General features: G+C 44.2%; 1 protein-coding gene across 11 annotated transcripts in view; it reads left to right on the plus strand.

Annotated features, from left to right (window-relative positions):
- The first annotated feature begins 500 nt into the window (after positions 1-500).
- The window catches only part of TGFBRAP1 (transforming growth factor beta receptor associated protein 1), a 66,738-nt gene continuing 50,318 nt past the window's right edge, over positions 501-16,920 (plus strand). For 3 of the 11 annotated variants that reach the window (XR_006287624.1, XM_037897834.2, XM_043536534.1), the window contains exons 1-3: positions 931-1,084; positions 7,030-7,731; positions 14,244-14,438. Coding sequence is in view for 10 of the 11 variants with exons in the window: in XM_037897834.2 (XP_037753762.1) it covers positions 7,050-7,731; positions 14,244-14,438 (877 nt within the window). In the remaining variant the exon portion in view is untranslated. Of the gene's footprint in view, positions 627-927; positions 1,085-7,029; positions 7,732-14,243; positions 14,439-16,920 lie in introns of those variants that run through there. The other 8 variants (XM_043536504.1, XM_043536516.1, XM_043536505.1 and 5 more) reach the window with 5 other exon arrangements.

Here is a 16,920-nt window from a genome sequence, read left to right on the forward strand (position 1 = left end):
GTGGGGGGTGTGGGCTCTGGGAGGGAGTTTGGATGCAGGAGGGGACTCGGAGCTGGGGCAGGGGCTTGGCGTACGGGAGGGGGTGTGGGGTCCCCGAGGAACTTACAGTGGCTCCCAGGAAGTGGCCGCCAGATCCCTGCAGCCCCTTGGCAGATGGGAGGCCAGGGAGGCTCCACATTGAGCCCTCGCAATCGCAGGTGCCACCCCCGGAAATCCCACTGGTCACGGTTCTCGGCCAATGGGATCTGCGGAGCCAGCCCTCGGGGTGGGAGCAGCGCATGGCACCTCCCTGGTCGCCCATGCGCTTAAGGGCCGCAAGGACCTGGTGGCTACTTCCAGGAGCCACACAGAGCCAGGGTAGGCAGGGAGCCTGCTTTAGCCTCAGGCCCCTGCTGCGCTGCCGACCGGACTTTTAATGGCCTGGTCGGCAGTGCCAACTGGAGCCGCCAGGGTCCCGGTTGAAAACCGGATGCCTGGCCAGCCTGGGTGAGGTACGGAAGAAATGAATGTCCACATGCGGGCATAAATGGAGGGAACCGTGTGCGAGGCTTGTTGCTTGGTAAGAAGTGCGTGGGGGAAGCGAGCAGCTGTGCGCAGGGCATGGGGGCGTGGCTTGCACGGGACAGGTGAGTGCCGGGGGGGAGGGGAGGGCCTGCAGGGGGAGTTGGGTGGGGGCGGCGTGGAGAGCTGGGGGGTGGGTGGGGGAGTGAGGCTGCGGGATGCGGGGGGGGATGTTTGAGAAGGGTGTAGGGGGAGCAGAGGATGTTGGTTGGTTGGTTGGTTGGTTGGTTGGGGGAGGGGAGGGCAGGTTGGCTGGGGCGGGGCTGCGGGTCGCGCTCTCTCAGGCCGCGCTCCCATGAAAGTCAAGGGGGCGGTGCGTTTTCCTTCCCCCGCCCCGCGGCCTCACGCCCCGCCCTTCCCCCCCGTCCGTCAGCGGGCGCCGCGCCGGCGCCTCCCATGTGACCGGAAGGACCGCGGGAGCCGCCTCCGGAGGAGGCTGGGAGCCGGGGCGGGACGCGGGCGGAGACCCGCCGCCACCAGCGAAGCCGCCCTGGAGCCCGCGGTCCTGGCCCTGACAGCCCGGGTAAGCGTCGGCCCCTCCCCCGCCGGGAGCCTCTTCCCCGGCCGGGGCCGCGTTCAACGCCCCGGGGCGGAGCTGAGCCGCCGCCGCCCGGCCCCGGCCCCGGCCCCGGCTCCGGCCCTGTGTGCAGGGCAGCGCCGGCCCGAGGCGGGAAGGGGAGCCGGGCGTGGGCTGCGCTCCCGGCGCTGCAGGGGAACTTGCTGGAGCCATTTTGTGTGGCCGGAGCTGGCTCGTCAGCGGGTGCCCGGGGCTGTGGGTGCGACTCGTGCCTGAGAGCCGCAGGGAGCTGCCCGGGGCGGGGCGGGCGCTACGGGGTAAAGACCGGAGAGCCAAGGTGGGGGCGGTGGTAGCGTCCGTTGGACCAACATCTGCTGGGGAGAGAGAGAGAGAGACACGCAGGGCGATCTTCTCTGGGGCTGGGACAGGCGCTCCCAGCGGAACGGTTAGCCCCTATTGCCAGGGACCCTTCAAGGCAGAGTGACCCCTTAACATCTCTGCGGCCATGGGACAGAAAGGGGAGTTAAGTGGGTTGTAGATTGTTGTAATAAGCCCTAAAGCCTGTGTGTCAATTCAATCCATGATTTTTAGCGTCTAACAGAATTATTAATTTAAGCTCTTAGGCTCATCTTTTGAAAGGGTTGTGCAGGTTTCCTTTGAGGATAAGGACTCCTAGGTCAGTTAGAGAGTGATTCCTTTGTGGGAAGTGTTCACCCACGGGGAATAGGGTGTTTTTGTTTGATCACCACATCTGCCTTGTGTGCTTAATATCTTAGGGCAGACAGGGCTACAACTATACTGCATACTATATTGTACTGACTAATCAATGTGGCAAAGCCTGAAGAGGGGGGAGGCTTTCCAATGATATCTCCAGAAAGTTCTTAATTTATATTTAAAGTCAGAATACTGTGTTTTTTATGTATGTTGAATGTAATGGAAACAATACTAATTACAATGGATGCTACCTTGTATCTTATTTAGGGAGCACACTACTGATATTCAGTAGGGAACAACTTCCCTTGGTATTTCTGAGAGAGATGGAATCTGGCACTTACAAGGAACAGCACGTTCCAGGGTACATATTCCAGGGCTATGTGCTTAAGACTCAACATGCTGCAAAACATTTAATCAGATACACTTTTAAAAGATGTAGCATACAGATTGTGCTGAAGTTGAAAAAATTTTCTCTGCAACCGTACTCCTGTATGGCCCAATCACTTATTTTCTCTAGGAACTAGATCTATATTGCCAGAGAGCATCTTCCCCTGGACTTGCATGATTTGATTGTAGCACCTTACCTTACAGAAAGATTGTATTTCTCTTTTAGTTACTTGAATATCTGTTTTTTATCCCCTTCATTCTAAAGTTTTAAAAATAATAGTCTTGGTCAGGACCAGAATTGTATAGCTCTCCCACTGGCAATCAGCATTTTTACCCTGGGCTACAGGAACTTTGAGTGAATATTGACAGCTTCAGGTGAGAAGGCCAGTCTCAAGTCTCTAGGGGCTGGCTTTTCACTCTAGGCTACAGGCTATTCTTCAGGTTTTTGGTTTGGCAGCCAACCTGGGTGCAATTCTTTTACTGTATACATTGTGAAAAGAAAAGGAGCACTTGTGGCACTTTAGAGACTAACAAATTTATTAGAGCATAAGCTTTCGTGAGCTACAGTTCCCTTCATCGGCTCCTTCTGATAATATTGTGGGACAATGTGATTACGTTGCCCTAGAGATTCACATTGTCATTTTTTTAACCCTGGGCTATTTCATTCTGAGGGTCTATTTTCATTGCTTAAAGTAAGAAATCTAATTTAAGCCCTATGTGAAGAGGCAATTCTAAAATAGCACAGATAAACTTTTCAGTTTGGGATTTAATTGGCAATTCCTGGAAAATGCTATGTGTGTAAGATCACGTCACATTCCGTTACCTTTCAGCCTAGAGGAAAATTTGGCCAGGTTGATCTCATGGTGAGATTCTTAACCAGTATAGTTGCTATTTTGGAATAGGCTCTCCTCTTTCATTCAGGTACACATTTATTTTGATCAATTTTAAATGATCTAGAAGGTACTGATTGTGAAGGCAGAGCAGCAAACAACATAGTCAAAAACAGCTTGGTAATGCTTCTACTTAACATGATTCTGTGTGTGACTGTTGTCACTATTAGCTGACAAGCCCACTGAGTTTTGAATCAGTTTGTGTTTTTTAAATGTGACTTATACATTTCTCGGTCTCAGAGTACATCTGCAAAGCAATTAAACGCCTATGGCTAGTCTGGGTCAGCTGGCTTGGGTTTGCAGGGTTTGGGCTGTGGAGCTGGAAATTGCTAGTGGGGAGGTCCCTGACTCCTAGAGCCTGAGCTCCAGCCCGAGCCCCAAGGTCTCCTCGGCAAGTTTTAGCCGCGCAGCAGTGTGTCTTCCCTTCTGTCTCTCTCTCTCCACTCCCCCCCTCCCCCTGCGCTGCCTGAGTTTGGCGTGGGGGGAGGAGGTGTATTGCTGCAGTGTAGACAGAGCCCTAGGCCCAGATTTAAAAACCTGAATACCTTTAATTATGCCCCTAAAGCTATTTTTAAGCATCTGAATAGAAGTGACCTGATTTTTCAAAGGTCCTTAGCACTCGCAACTCACTATCTTAAATTGAAGTTGTGGCTGTTTATCTCCTCTTAATCAGGCCACTTCTATGCAGATGATTAAAAATGGATTTTGGAGTCTAACGTTAATGACCCAGGTTTGAAAACACTGGCCCCAAATAGTTTCTGGTGGTGTCTTTCTGAGAAGGCTTACATTTTTCTGTGATCTAGTGGTTCAAAAGTAGACTGCTCTGGGAACATTTATGGAAACTTTCATATTTAATGCTTTGATATTTATTCACTGAATGATGAATAGTAGTGTTTTGGTGGTACTGGTGGCCTTGTACTTGTGCAGGTAGCTGTTTAGGACACATGCATTTTATTTGACTTTATTTTTTTTGTTTACCTCTAAGTACTTGTGGACTAATAATCATTACTTGTGACTTCCCCCACAGGCCTCTAACTCTAAAATATATTAAAATGATGTTCAGAGTAGCATCAGTTGTATGCTGACTAAAGACCAGTCAGAATTCTCAGGTTTTAGGGACAAATTAGAGGGAAATTGCTTAAGACTCATCAAGTCTAGACATGATAAATCAACTACAAATGCGCTCCCATCAACTCCGGTGACTCCACCAGGGTGAGAGGCGCAGGCGGAGTTGACGGGAGAGCGTCAGCCATCGACTTACCGCAGTGAAGACACCGCGGTAAGTAGATCTAAGTATATCGACTTCAGCTAGTGTAGACCAGGCCTAAGTTTGTCACCCACTCTACTTCCTCACCAACTCTGTTAGGGAGGGATGTGAGAGAGCTGCTTTCTGGTGGTTCACAATTCTTAAGGACAAAGGCCTCTTTGAGTAGGAAAAGTTAGTCACTACTCAGATTTCATCGATGACACGCATGCTTGTTTGCCTAATATTTGGTATGTTAAATGGGAAATTAACTTTTTAGTATTCCAAATTTAATTTGGATATAATGAAACTATAATTGATACCAATGTAGATCAGGTGTTAAACAACCACACTGTGGGCTGGATCCATCCCCTTGTAGTAGTTATCCATATGTAGGAGGATCCTGTGTAAATCATGATTTCCGTGAAATCATGTAAATGCCTCCAAATCATGATCTTTCCATTTTTTTATAAAAAGGAAAATATCTACAGTGAAGTCTTCAGTACAAAAAAATTATTTATCTTATAGTGCTGTGTGAAAATATCATTCAATCCTTGAAGCTGACCACATTTAGTTGTAAAATTAATTCCATGCAAACTTTGTGAATTCAGTACTTGGCCATTTACACTATAGTGAATTTTCTAAAAAATTAAAATAAAAACTGTGATTTACACAGGTCCTGATCCATGAGATTCACAATCTGCGAATATATCGGTCATATAGGGAAAAGTGCTCATAGATAATGGTTGCGAAGAGAAGCTTCTGAAGTGAATCAGTGCAGTAGTGTGACCAATAACTCTGAGAACAGGGAACAGTACCCATTAATTTTTGTTTCAGAGTAGCAGCTGTGTTAGTCTGTATTCGCAAAAAGAAAAGGAGTACTTGTGGCACCTTAGACTAACCAATTTATTTGAGCATAAGCTTTCGTGAGCTACAGCTCATGAGCAGTAGCTCACGAAAGCTTATGCTCAAATAAATTGGTTAGTCTCTAAGGTGCCACAAGTACTCCTTTTCTTTTTATTAATTTTTGTGGTGTTGACTTTTAAACCTCATGAGAACACTTTGTGGGCCACATTTTCAAATAAATTGGGTGTGCAATTATGTGGGTAAATCTAGTAATTGCAAATGCAGATAGTCAAACAGAGTTCAGAAATAGTAGTGTTCTTAATTTTTCCTCATAGAATGAAACTGACACTTTCCAGTTAAAACGTAGTTAATATGTGAGGGTACCATATGGCTCTTTATTTTTGTGCAAAGCTCCCGTTATCTGGGAGATTTGCGATGGATTGTGTGTAGTGTGTTACTCCAGCTTTAACTTGAACCCTCAGGCTATAATTAAAAATATAATTTGACCTTCTCAAAATGTGTTTTGAAAGATGTGATGTAGACTAAAAGTACTAAACTATTTCAATATATTGGAATATGTAAATTGCAGTTTTGGGTTATTTTGGACTGCTGTTTTGCAGCACCAACATTTAAGTTATTTAGTGTTTTATTTCTTCTGCTTTGAAATGGATTCTTTGTGGCTGAATAAACTAGACCTAGACTTTTTATCTTGCAAATCACTTTTCTTTAAATTCAGAAAAAGCAATAATTGTCTCTGCAGCATTTTGTGCCCCCAAGTTTCTTGTCTGGATTTTTTCGATTTTTAGCATGCTATGAAAAGTTACTTCTACAGTGCCCAAAATATGCTAGTGTCTTTACATGTAGACACAGAATAAGGTGCTTGCTTGCTGTTGTGTTACACTAGTGACCACTTGGGAGCTCCATTGGTTGAAGGGTAAAACTAGAAAGTAACAATCTAGCAACTGGAAGAGGCCTGTTTGTTTATGCACCAGAGCAACTAGCTATAGTCTCAAATAAGCTATGCTTTGAATTAACCAAAATGCTTCCATTTTCTCTGCACCCTTTACACATACTACTTCAATTTATTCAGTCCCCTAAAGGTTTTCCTTTCTTCCTTTTTAAGGTGACTTCTTTTGAGTCAGAAGTATGTTTTGAATATACTCACCACAATCTAGGTTGCTCGAGGGTTATGTGTTGTATACTCTCTTTGTGCACTGCCTTTTAACAGTAGAAGATGTCATGTGCATATTGAGGGTGGAATATGCCAATGATTAGAAGCAGAAGATTTCTGAATGGCTTATTTTATAAAGGCATTCTAGGTTGTCATTAACTTAAATTTGATCAAAGAGGCATGAAGTGCTATGTGAGAGATGTTAACTTATCAACCTAAAGGCTGTCCTTCACTAGAAGTTTGATAGCCAAGCCTTTTACATATTAAAGACAGAGGGTAATGATTTCAGAATTGACTAAGGCCATTGAAAGTCAGTGGGACTTAGATGCTCTTATTATTTGTATTGTAATAGCACCTAGGAGCCCCAGTCATTGTCAGGGCCCTATTGAGTTGGATGCTGTTGACAATTTTGTCCAGTTTCTAACAAATTGCTTTGGAATTTGGTGTTAGTGGCTGCTTTGTTTCAGGAGCAGCCTTACAATGACGTACTGCAGTTTGTTTATGTCTTTCATACTCGCTGCTGTGCTAACTTAGCCAGCTGTATTGTACTCAAACTAATGGTTGCTACTTGATTCAAGTATGTATTTCTGAGAGCGCTGACAATCTGATGTTCTGTGTTGATAACTTTTTTGCGTGATGATGTTTGGCCTTCCTTTTGTGTGGATGTGAATAAAATGCTATTTCTTTCTCCCTTCCAAAGCAGATCATCCAGAAGACACAATGAGTTTGAAGGCCTTCGAGCTCGTTCCTGCTGTTGAGCGGGAGATGCTCATGGGAGACAAAGCTCGAATCAACGTTGAATGCATTGAGTGTTGTGGGAAAAACCTCTATATTGGAACCAATGACTGCTTTGTCTATCACTTCCTACTGGAAGAGAAGATATCAGCTGGAAAAGTAACTTTTGCTGCCACCAAACAATTGCATAAATACTTGGGCTTCAAGAAAGCAGTCAGTGAGCTGAAAGCAGCTTCAGCACTCAACAGGCTACTGGTGCTTTGTGACAACACAATAACATTAGTTAACATGATGAACCTGGAACCTATCCCCACTGGAGCTAGAATCAAGGGAGCTGTGACATTCACAGTAAATGAAAACCCTATGAGTGGGGACCCTTTTTGTGTAGAAGTTTGCATTATCTCAGTGAAACGGCGGACCATCCAGATGTTTATGGTGTATGAGGATAGAGTCCAGATAGTGAAGGAAGTGTCCACTCCGGAGCAACCCTGTGCCGTGGCTGTAGATGGTCATTACTTGTGCCTTGCTCTCACTACACAATATATCATATTGAATTATAATACTGGCATCTCCCAGGATCTGTTCCCTTATTGCAGTGATGAGAAACGGCCAATTGTGAAAAGGATAGGCAGACAGGAGTTTCTGCTGGCTGGACCTGGAGGGTTAGGTGAGACTAAAAAAATTTTAAACTTCCAATTTAAAGTTTCTCTCCATTTCACGATCAGCTTCCCGGATTGAGGTAACTTTAGTATTTGATGCCATAATGTAGAATAAATGCTGGCTATACTTGCAATACTTGAAAATTGAAGGATAAGTAAGCCACTAAAACTAGTCCTGGGTGTTCTTATTGCATGGTTTTACAAGTTTGCAAAATCTGCATAACACTTTAAAAATGGTAAACTTGAATTGATCTAGATAAATTTGATTCTGGGGTGTCTGTAGTGAAATAGAAAAATTCAGGTGGAATAAATTCTACTGTCTCATTGCCCAGGGCAAACAAAAGTATGAACCAAATTAAATTTAAAAGCTGTTGGTATCAAATTCTAGCTGTAGTGACTGATTGAAGCTGGGATTCAGGCAACCCAAATTTTCTTGTGCCAGACTTGCTGCATGACTGAGGACAAGCTAGTTAAAATCAGTATGTCTGCTTCTTCATCACTGAAAGATAGTTATACTCACCCATCTTCATAAAGCAGTGTGAGAGTTACTGGTACACCCACTTCACTATAATACTAACATTAAGTGGTGTTTGAGGATTCTTAGAACTGGCATTCCACCTTGGTTCCTTATAAATGTTGCAGCATAGCAGTAGAAATTACTTTTTTGATTGCCTTGCTCACTTGCCTAAATTTTCCCCATAATGCTGCTCAATTAGTAGTGCTCCATAATGGACTTCAGGAAGAATAATAATTACATTAGACAAATTAAAAAGGGACACCTTGGGGGAATTCTGCCATAAACTATGAAAAAAGAACTAGATTGCATGCAAAACGTCAAAGTCCTCTCTTCCTGGGAGGTCTGATTTCTCTGTCCTACTTCCTCTGTAGCTGTCTTGGGGTGTGCTCTGAAGACCAGTATACTTCTCTGATCACAGGCAAGTCCATTTCAGAGCTGAAGGCCCCTCACAGGGAATACTCTACTACCAGCACTTCTCTCAGATTGATGGGGAGCCAGTTTGAGTGCCTCCCCAATCATAAGTGTAGCATGTAGCAATATGGCATAAGGAGATAGTCAGTCTGTCTCAAGTATCAAGGTCCCAACTCCAGGGCTTTATGCAGCTTTTACAAAATGCATTAAGGGATCCAGCCGCTATGGGCATTTACAAGACTGCTGTTACCAATTAGGTTTGTTTCAATTATATTTAATTTACTGGATTTGTTGGTTATGTGTCTGAAGTGTTAAGTACAGTCCATTACAAACCTTGCCAATCTGGCCAAATACAGGGCACTTTTCTTTGACCTTCCCTTCTCTTACATAAACACATACCAACAAGTATGCTTGTTTTGGGAGCGTGTTTTAAGACACTCCAGTGCATCTGCTTTTTCCTTTGAAGAGAGGATGAGAGAACAAACATTTGACATACATAGTCATGTTGCTTAATGCACTACTGGAAGGCACTCAGATACTATGGTGATGAGCATGGTATAAAAACCTATATAGACTAGAACGGTCATATATAGGTTTTTATACCATGCTTTTTCTTTGCCCTGAAAAGAGTGAAGTGATCCATCAGTATATCAGTTGAGTTATCAGAGGTTGAGAATCAACTGCCATATCCTGCTGTTGTCACTTGCAGGATGAACCTTTATCCCCATCTTGGACAACTGTGCTTAATATCTAGATTATCTTTGCACGAGTAACCTCAAAATAGTATGGCAAAAAGTTATTGTGACTTACCACTCTAGCTCAGGGGTGGGCAAACTTTTTGGCCTGAGGGCCACATCTGGGTGGGGAAATTGTATGCAGGGCCCTGAATGTAGGGCTGAGGTGGGGGGTTGGGGTGCGGGGTGTGTAGGAAGGGGCTCAGCATGGGGTGCAGGGGGTTGGGGTGTGGCTGGGAGCTCAGGGCAGGGGTTTGGGGTGCAGGAGGGGGTGCAGAGTGCAGAAGGGGGCTCAGGGTAGGGGGTTGGGGTGCAGGAAGGCTGTGATAGGGAGCTGAGGGTAGGGGGCTAGGGGACTCAGGGCAGGGGGTTGGGGTGCAGGATGCAGGAGGGGTTTTGGGTACGGGCTCCAGCCCAGCACCGCTTACCTTGAGCAGCTCCAGGGTGGCAGCAGCTCACAGCCAGGCTAAGGCAGGCCCTGCGCCGCTCCTGGAAACGGCCAGCATGTTTGGTAGTAGCTCCTGGGGGTGGGATGGGGCAGATTGCTCCACTGTGTGCCGCCCTTGCCTGTGGGTACCAGCCCTGAAGCTCCCATTGGCTGCAGTTCCCCGTTCCTGGCCAATGGGAGCTGCGGGGGGTGGTACCTGCAGGTGAGGGCAGCGCGCAGTGGAGCAACCTGCCCCCTTCCCCTTCTGCCAGGGGCCACAGGGACATGGTGCAGGCCGCTTCCGGGAGCGGCACGGGGCCAGGGCAGGCAGGGAGCCTGCCTTAGCCTTGCTCTATCACAGGGCTGGCAATCGCGCGGGCCAGATTGAAAGCCCTGACGGGCCTAATCCGGCACGTAGACTGTAGTTTGCCCTCCCCTGCTCTAGCTCTAAATGTAGACTGGCACTTACAGATTTGATGTGCTGCAGTGAAAATCAACGTGGATACATATATTTTGTTTTATCTAATCAATCTGTTTAACACCTACTTCTGAATAAGTCTCTCTAAAGAATTTCATTTTTACCTTCCCCTTCTTATTTTTCATTTTTTTTTATTTACTTTTAGTGTAAAGAATCTCCACACCAAAGATTTCCTGTCATCCACTTCAACCACTTCTGCATTGGATCATTCCTTTTAATTTTCTTGCTTTTTCTTCCCTGCCTTCCTCAACTAGCTAAATACTGTTCTGTTTTTAGTTTCTATTGCTACATGAAAGTTCTAGAGACAATGACAGTTAGGCCCTCTTCCTGTCTCACCTAGCATAATATCTAGGACTTAGGTCTAGAGTAGGAAAATATGTTGTGTTTAACAGCTATTCATCAGTGTATCTTTTTATGTGTTCAAACACACATTAGTGTAAAAGTATAATTAGGCAGGCCAAAAAAGATTTCAAAGAGCAACTAGCAAAAGAGACAAACTAACAGCATTTTTTATTTTAAATACATCAGAAGCAGGAAACCTGCCAAACTGTCAGTGAGGCATCTGGACCATTTTGGTGCTAAAGAGCAGTCAAAGACAAGGTGGTTGCGGAGAAGCTAAATGAAATCTTTACATTGGTCTTTACTGCAGAGGATGTGAGGAAGATTCTCACACCTAAGCCATTCTTTTTTAGATGCCAAATCTGAGGAACTGTCCCAGATTGAGATGTCATTAGAGAAGGTTTTGGAACAAATTGATAAATTTAACAGTAATAAATCATCGGGGCCAGATGGTATCCACCCAAGAGTTCTGAAGGAACTCCGATATGAAATTTAGGACTACTGACTGTGGTATATAACCCATCACTCAAATCAACCATTGTATGACTGGCAGATAGTAGCTAATGTGAGGTCGATTTTTAAAAAAAGGCTCCAGAGGTGATCCTGGCAATTACAGGCTAGTAAGCCTGTCTTCAGTACCTGGCAAATTGGTTGAAACTATAGTAAGGAACAGAATGATCAGACACAGAGATATGTTGGGGAAGCATCATCAGGGCTTTTGTAAAGGGAATTAGAATTCTTTGAGGATGTCCTCAAATGTTGACAAGGGTGGTCCAGTGGATATAATGTACTTGGACTTTCAGAAAGCCTTTGGTGGCATGGTCCTTCAGTAGAGGCTCTTAAGCAAAGCATGAGATAAGAGGGAAGGTCCTCTCATGGTTCAGTAATTGGTTATGATGGAAAACAAAGGATAGTTTTCAGAAAGGGGAGAGGTAAATAGTGGGCTCCTGAAAGGAACTGTACTGGGACCACTGCTGTTCAACATATTCATAAATGACCTAGAAAAAGGGGTAAACAATGAGGTGGCAAAGTTTGCAGGTGATACAAAATTACTCAAGATATTTACCTCACCAGCCTTGTCTCTTTTAATCTCTTTTACTGGACCAGCTTCTGTTTGACAGACAAGCTTTCAAGCCACACAGAGCTTTTCTTCAGGTCTGGGAACGCCAAGATGGTCAGGGACGCAACCCCATGCACTGGGTGTCCTTAAACCTCTAACTTCCAGAAGCTGGAACGGGATGTTAAGGGATGAATCACTTAATTGCCCTGTTCTGTTCATTTCCTCTGAAGCACCTGGCATTGGCCACTGTCGGAAGACGGGGTACTGGGCTAGATGGACCATTGGTCTGATCCAGTATGGCCATTCTTCTGTTTTTAACATAAGTGTGGCCTGGGTTTCATTTTTCATGCCTTTTCCCTAGTCTAGACAGTGTCTAACTGCTTGTGTCTCATTACTTAAATTGCCTGTTATTGAATTTGTACATCTTCCCTTTCATTCTGTTTCACCGTAACTTTCTAAATTTTTATTTTTAACATCTCCTCCTTCACTGTAAGCAGAATTATGTGCCTCCAGCACTTTTCCTGGTACGGTTTTACAGCTGCTTTGTAACATAGGTTCTATATATCTTGGCATTTAAGTGTTACCACTCTTCTAACAATAATCATTTCAAACATGGTTCCCACTAATACTTGAGCCTTATTGTAGACAGGACGAGAGCAGATGTTGATGAGGGTTGTTTTTTTTCATACTGGCTATCATTTCCACTCATGCTTACTAGACAGAGGAATAGGAAGGTTATGTGGTGCATTTCCTCACAGCTGTTCAGACTGTGTAGTCATCAGTTACCAATACAGTTGTTTTCTTCCCTATTCTCACCCACTTGGAAAGCTCCTAATACCATCAGCTTTTGTGGTAGGCAAAAGTTCTATCACTTTACCTAATTGGACATATCCCATTTTGACAAACAAAGTCAAAAGCAGAAGAGAAGAAAAGTGAGGCTTAGTTTGCCTGACTTGTTTATGTGCGTGCTCAGTAGCATGCTTCAAAAGAAAAATGCTGGTGTCTGGATGACTGAAAATTGATAAATGGAAAAACCTCTACACTTCCAGTTTTGAAGCTAGTGTAGTTCAGTAGTGGCTAACGCTTGTTACCATCACATAGTTACTCAGTTTCTTATGTGAAATGAGTTGATTTCATTCTAGTTCCCAGTAGCCACATGTCCACATCACAAAAACTACCAATGCTGGCAATAATTGGCAGTGGTGGTGGCAATTTCAGATGAGGATGGAGACAAACATGTAATCGAGCTACTTAGGCCTTTCAGATTCAGGGTTGAGGTAAACAGGCAGAAATTGGCTTGAGAAAGTACTATATTGTTGCTGCCCAGGCTCTACCTGTTCCACAGGACTTAAATGTCTAGAGTACCTGTAAATTATCACTAAAACCAAAACATTCTAAACTTTGTATATTGAATTATATTATGAGGCTTAATTTAAGTGATTTTTATTATCTCTAGATATTGAGTATTCTGTATAAAAGTGTGGCTTGGATTTGACATAAGGAATTTACTGCACAATTTTTGGAAGTGCTAATTGGATTTTCTCTCCGAACAGAGATGCTGCATAAATCTGAGAGGAAGTGGGGAGGGAGATATAGATTCTTAAAGTCTATAGTATGATTAGTAGTAAATGATCCAAAAGAGAGAGATGAGTCAAACTTATTGAATGGCTACTTGAAAAAATCCAAAATACGTAGCGTATAGCAGAGAAAATAACCATAAATTAAGTGGAAAGAGCCTTACTAAAAATTTACTAAGACTTTGGAGACTGTATCTTCATTTTTAATGTGTTTTTATAAAATTTTCAGTGTATTTTTTTCTGTTTGCCTTGTGTGGCAATTTGCTTTGCAAGAACCTCTGCCTTTCTTTCTGGACTTTTTTTCAATTTTTGTAGATGCATGCCTTGTAAGGGGAAAAAACCCTCTCTTCTGAAAGAGTTGGGGCCCTCACTCTGCTATAGCAATTGACTCAGGAAATATGGGTGAATTGAATTAACTTGGGGACTGAAATGTTCTGCTGGCATTTGAGATGTTAAAGGGAGTAGACAGGCCAAATTGCAAGAGGAAGAACGCTCAGGCAACCTGTAGGAATATGAATGTGTGTGTGTGTATATATATATATACACACATGTTAGAAGGGACAGGCTCATGGAATGCTGGCTTGGGTTTGGGTTAAAGGGCATCCAAAATGCATACACATGGTTTGTTTTTAAAAGAAATAGTTCACTGTAAGTTTCTTGGACTTGAATTATTTACATCTAGGAGGAATAAGCATTGAAATGAAGCTTGTATCACTTTCCTGTATGCAAGAATTTTTTTGTATCCTACTTCGAACATAATTAATCAACAAATGTCTAATTGCCACAGGATCCTTGAAGATTCAGTGTTTTGTAAAAAGTTTAACAGAAATGCCTTTCCATTGTAAAAAGTCCTTCATTGTTTACACTTGTAAATTATTCATAATCCTGGGTTCACGGCAAGAAAGGTTCCAGTGCTTGACTCCTGGAAAACTGCAGGCTTTGGCTTATGCTTCAGACTGTCTTCCCTTTCTTTGCAGGTATGTTTGCAACTGTGGATGGCATTTCCCAGCGTGCTCCTGTGCACTGGTCAGAGAATGTGATTGGAGCAGCCCTGTGTTTTCCTTATGTAGTTGCTCTTGACGATGAGTTTATTACAGTGCATAGCATGCTGGATCAACTACTAAAACAGACCCTATCTTTTAAGGAAGGCCACATCCTACAAGACTTTGAAGGTATTGCTAGTACACCTATCTCTTTGCATGAATTTCTTGGAACATTAAAAATCAAACTTTATGCTGACATAGTATAAAATAAAATAAAAAAAGGGGGCTCCTTTGAAGAATAAGCTACCTCTCCTGAAACAAACAAACAATAGAACATCCTTAAATGTAACACTTTATCCTGCTGTTAATAGCGTTTTCACTAAAGAATATTATGTCCTATATTCCTATAAAACATTGCAAATGAAACTTCTTGTTCTTCTTTGAGTGATGGTCCTTATTGTATTCCACTGTGGTTATGCATGCGCATCCTGTGCCCAGAGCTGGAAAATGTGAAAGTGGTTTTTGTTGGTCTGTGCATGCACCCTGACTCACCTTGTGCCCCCAACTGAGGGGATAAAGTCGGGGCAGACCGACTTCCTCTCCAGTTCCTTCTCACTACCACATGATCCGGGTCAGAACCTCTGTCTGTAGCTTCAGCTTTGTCCCTTATGATAAGATTTTGCTTTGCAAATAGTTTTTAGTATCTTGTACTGTTAATAGTTTGTGTTTTCATAGAAATGAGGAGTCCGGTGGCACCTTAAAGACTAACAGATTTATTTGGGCGTAAGCTTTTTTGGGTAAAACCACAAAAGCTTATGCCCAAATAAATCTGTTTCTCTTTAAGGTGCCACTGGACTCCTCATTTTTGTGGATACAGACTAACACAGCTACCCCTCTAGTGTCTTCATAGTTTTTAATGCTAGATTCATCTTTGGGGGAACACTTCTTCCCCCCCGCCCCCCACCTTGTGTGGGTACAGGACTCCGTGCTTCAAACTCTGCTTCCTGCCAGAAATCATTCTGGATCAGCGACAACCACCGACACTGCTTGTACTGCCTCAGAAAAGCTCACATCACAGTGAGATGCAATATCTGCCTCAAGTTCCCCAACCACACTGAGAAGAGCAGGAACTCCACCTTCAAAAACACCTCATGGAAAAGGCCATGAGGCCTCAATCAGAGCAGGCCAGGGAACTTTCTCCTCTCTCCCCTCCTCACCCTACAGTAGCCTTACTTAGCAAGGATTAAGCCTCCTGCTGCTAAGGCCAATGCTGGTGCCAGAGAATCTACCCTCATAGATCTTCTCGGGAACCCAGGAAGCACTCTCAAACGCATGAGACTGCCGTTCTTGAAATCCACTTTGAAGAAGTCGCATTTAGCTCTGAGCAAGCCTAGCATCTCAACCCAAGAGGACTTAGAATGTACTAAGTGCCAGAGGCTTGACAAGAAAGCTCTTAAACATTGGGCTCTGTTGATAACAGAATGTGATCTGTTGGTACTGTCATGCTTCACACCTCCAAAACCTCTGGATCCATTAGCACTGACAAAGATGTTCACTGCCTGTCCATAGAGGTCTTCGACAGCATCCTCTCTGGCTCCAATGGTCTGGGCAAAGATGACCCTGCTTGCACTGGGGAGGACTGGGTCCCATGCTGCTCAACAGGACATCTTCACACTGGTGGATCCAGAATCCCCTCCATTGGGTCTGTTCCTTTCCAGAGATGTTATAACATCACCTGGGGAGTCAACAACTTGAAGTTCATTTCCTGCTCTTTCCTTGAGGCGCAGCTTCTCTCCAGTGGCACTGATGGTACCACCTCTGGAACCGGAATCAATTTTCTCCTCATCAGGAAACTCCAAAGCAATCGAGGAGCCTTTCTTTCCTTACCCTACGTATCCTCTGCTGCCCAAAAGAATTACACCACCTGAGGATCAATCTCCACATTTAGCTCTGAGCTGCTGTCGCCCCTTGCCAGGATGCCTCCACATACCCCTTTCAACTCTTCCTACTGGCCATATTGGGGCCCCTGGGACCAATACACCCCTGCAGAGTTGGTCAGATCTGCTAGGAAGTTACTCTTTGCCTCCCCTCAGAGAAGGAAGAGCATTATGCACTGGATCCATCAGTTCTGCTGGAACCAGCAAGATTCCGTCTTCATCTCCAGACAAACCGGTAACCCCTTTGTCTCCCTCCCCACTCCACTCCTACTTACCCAAGTGAATTCAGGCAGTTCCAGGATCATCTTTGTAGAGTTGCTGGTGAACTACAGATTCCTCTTGAAGAGATTCAGGAATCCTAGAGCAAACTCCTTGACATCCTCTACTCAGGTTGGTAAGGGGCTAATCCTTGTTTTTCACCCCTCTCCCAACTCTTTGGAGGTCAAAGCAGCTTCCAAAAGGGCTAGACAGCAACCCCCTGGTCTGCTTCTGTGGACAAAGAGGTTAAGCGTCTAGACCTGTTGGGAAAAAGATGTTATCATCTAGCCTTCAGTTCAGGATAGCCAGCTACCAGGCACTAATGGCCAAGTACAGCTTCCTGAACTACTCCAAGTTTGCAGAGTTCACTGACAGTCTTCCATAACAGGACAGAGCTTGTTTCCAGGTGGTGATAGATGAAGCAAAGTAATAGCAAAGACAACCTCAAATTTGCAGTTGAAGCTGCTGACACATCC

The sequence above is a fragment of the Chelonia mydas genome, chromosome 1 (assembly GCF_015237465.2).
Source record: "Chelonia mydas isolate rCheMyd1 chromosome 1, rCheMyd1.pri.v2, whole genome shotgun sequence".
NCBI classification, from domain to species: Eukaryota; Metazoa; Chordata; order Testudines; family Cheloniidae; genus Chelonia; species Chelonia mydas.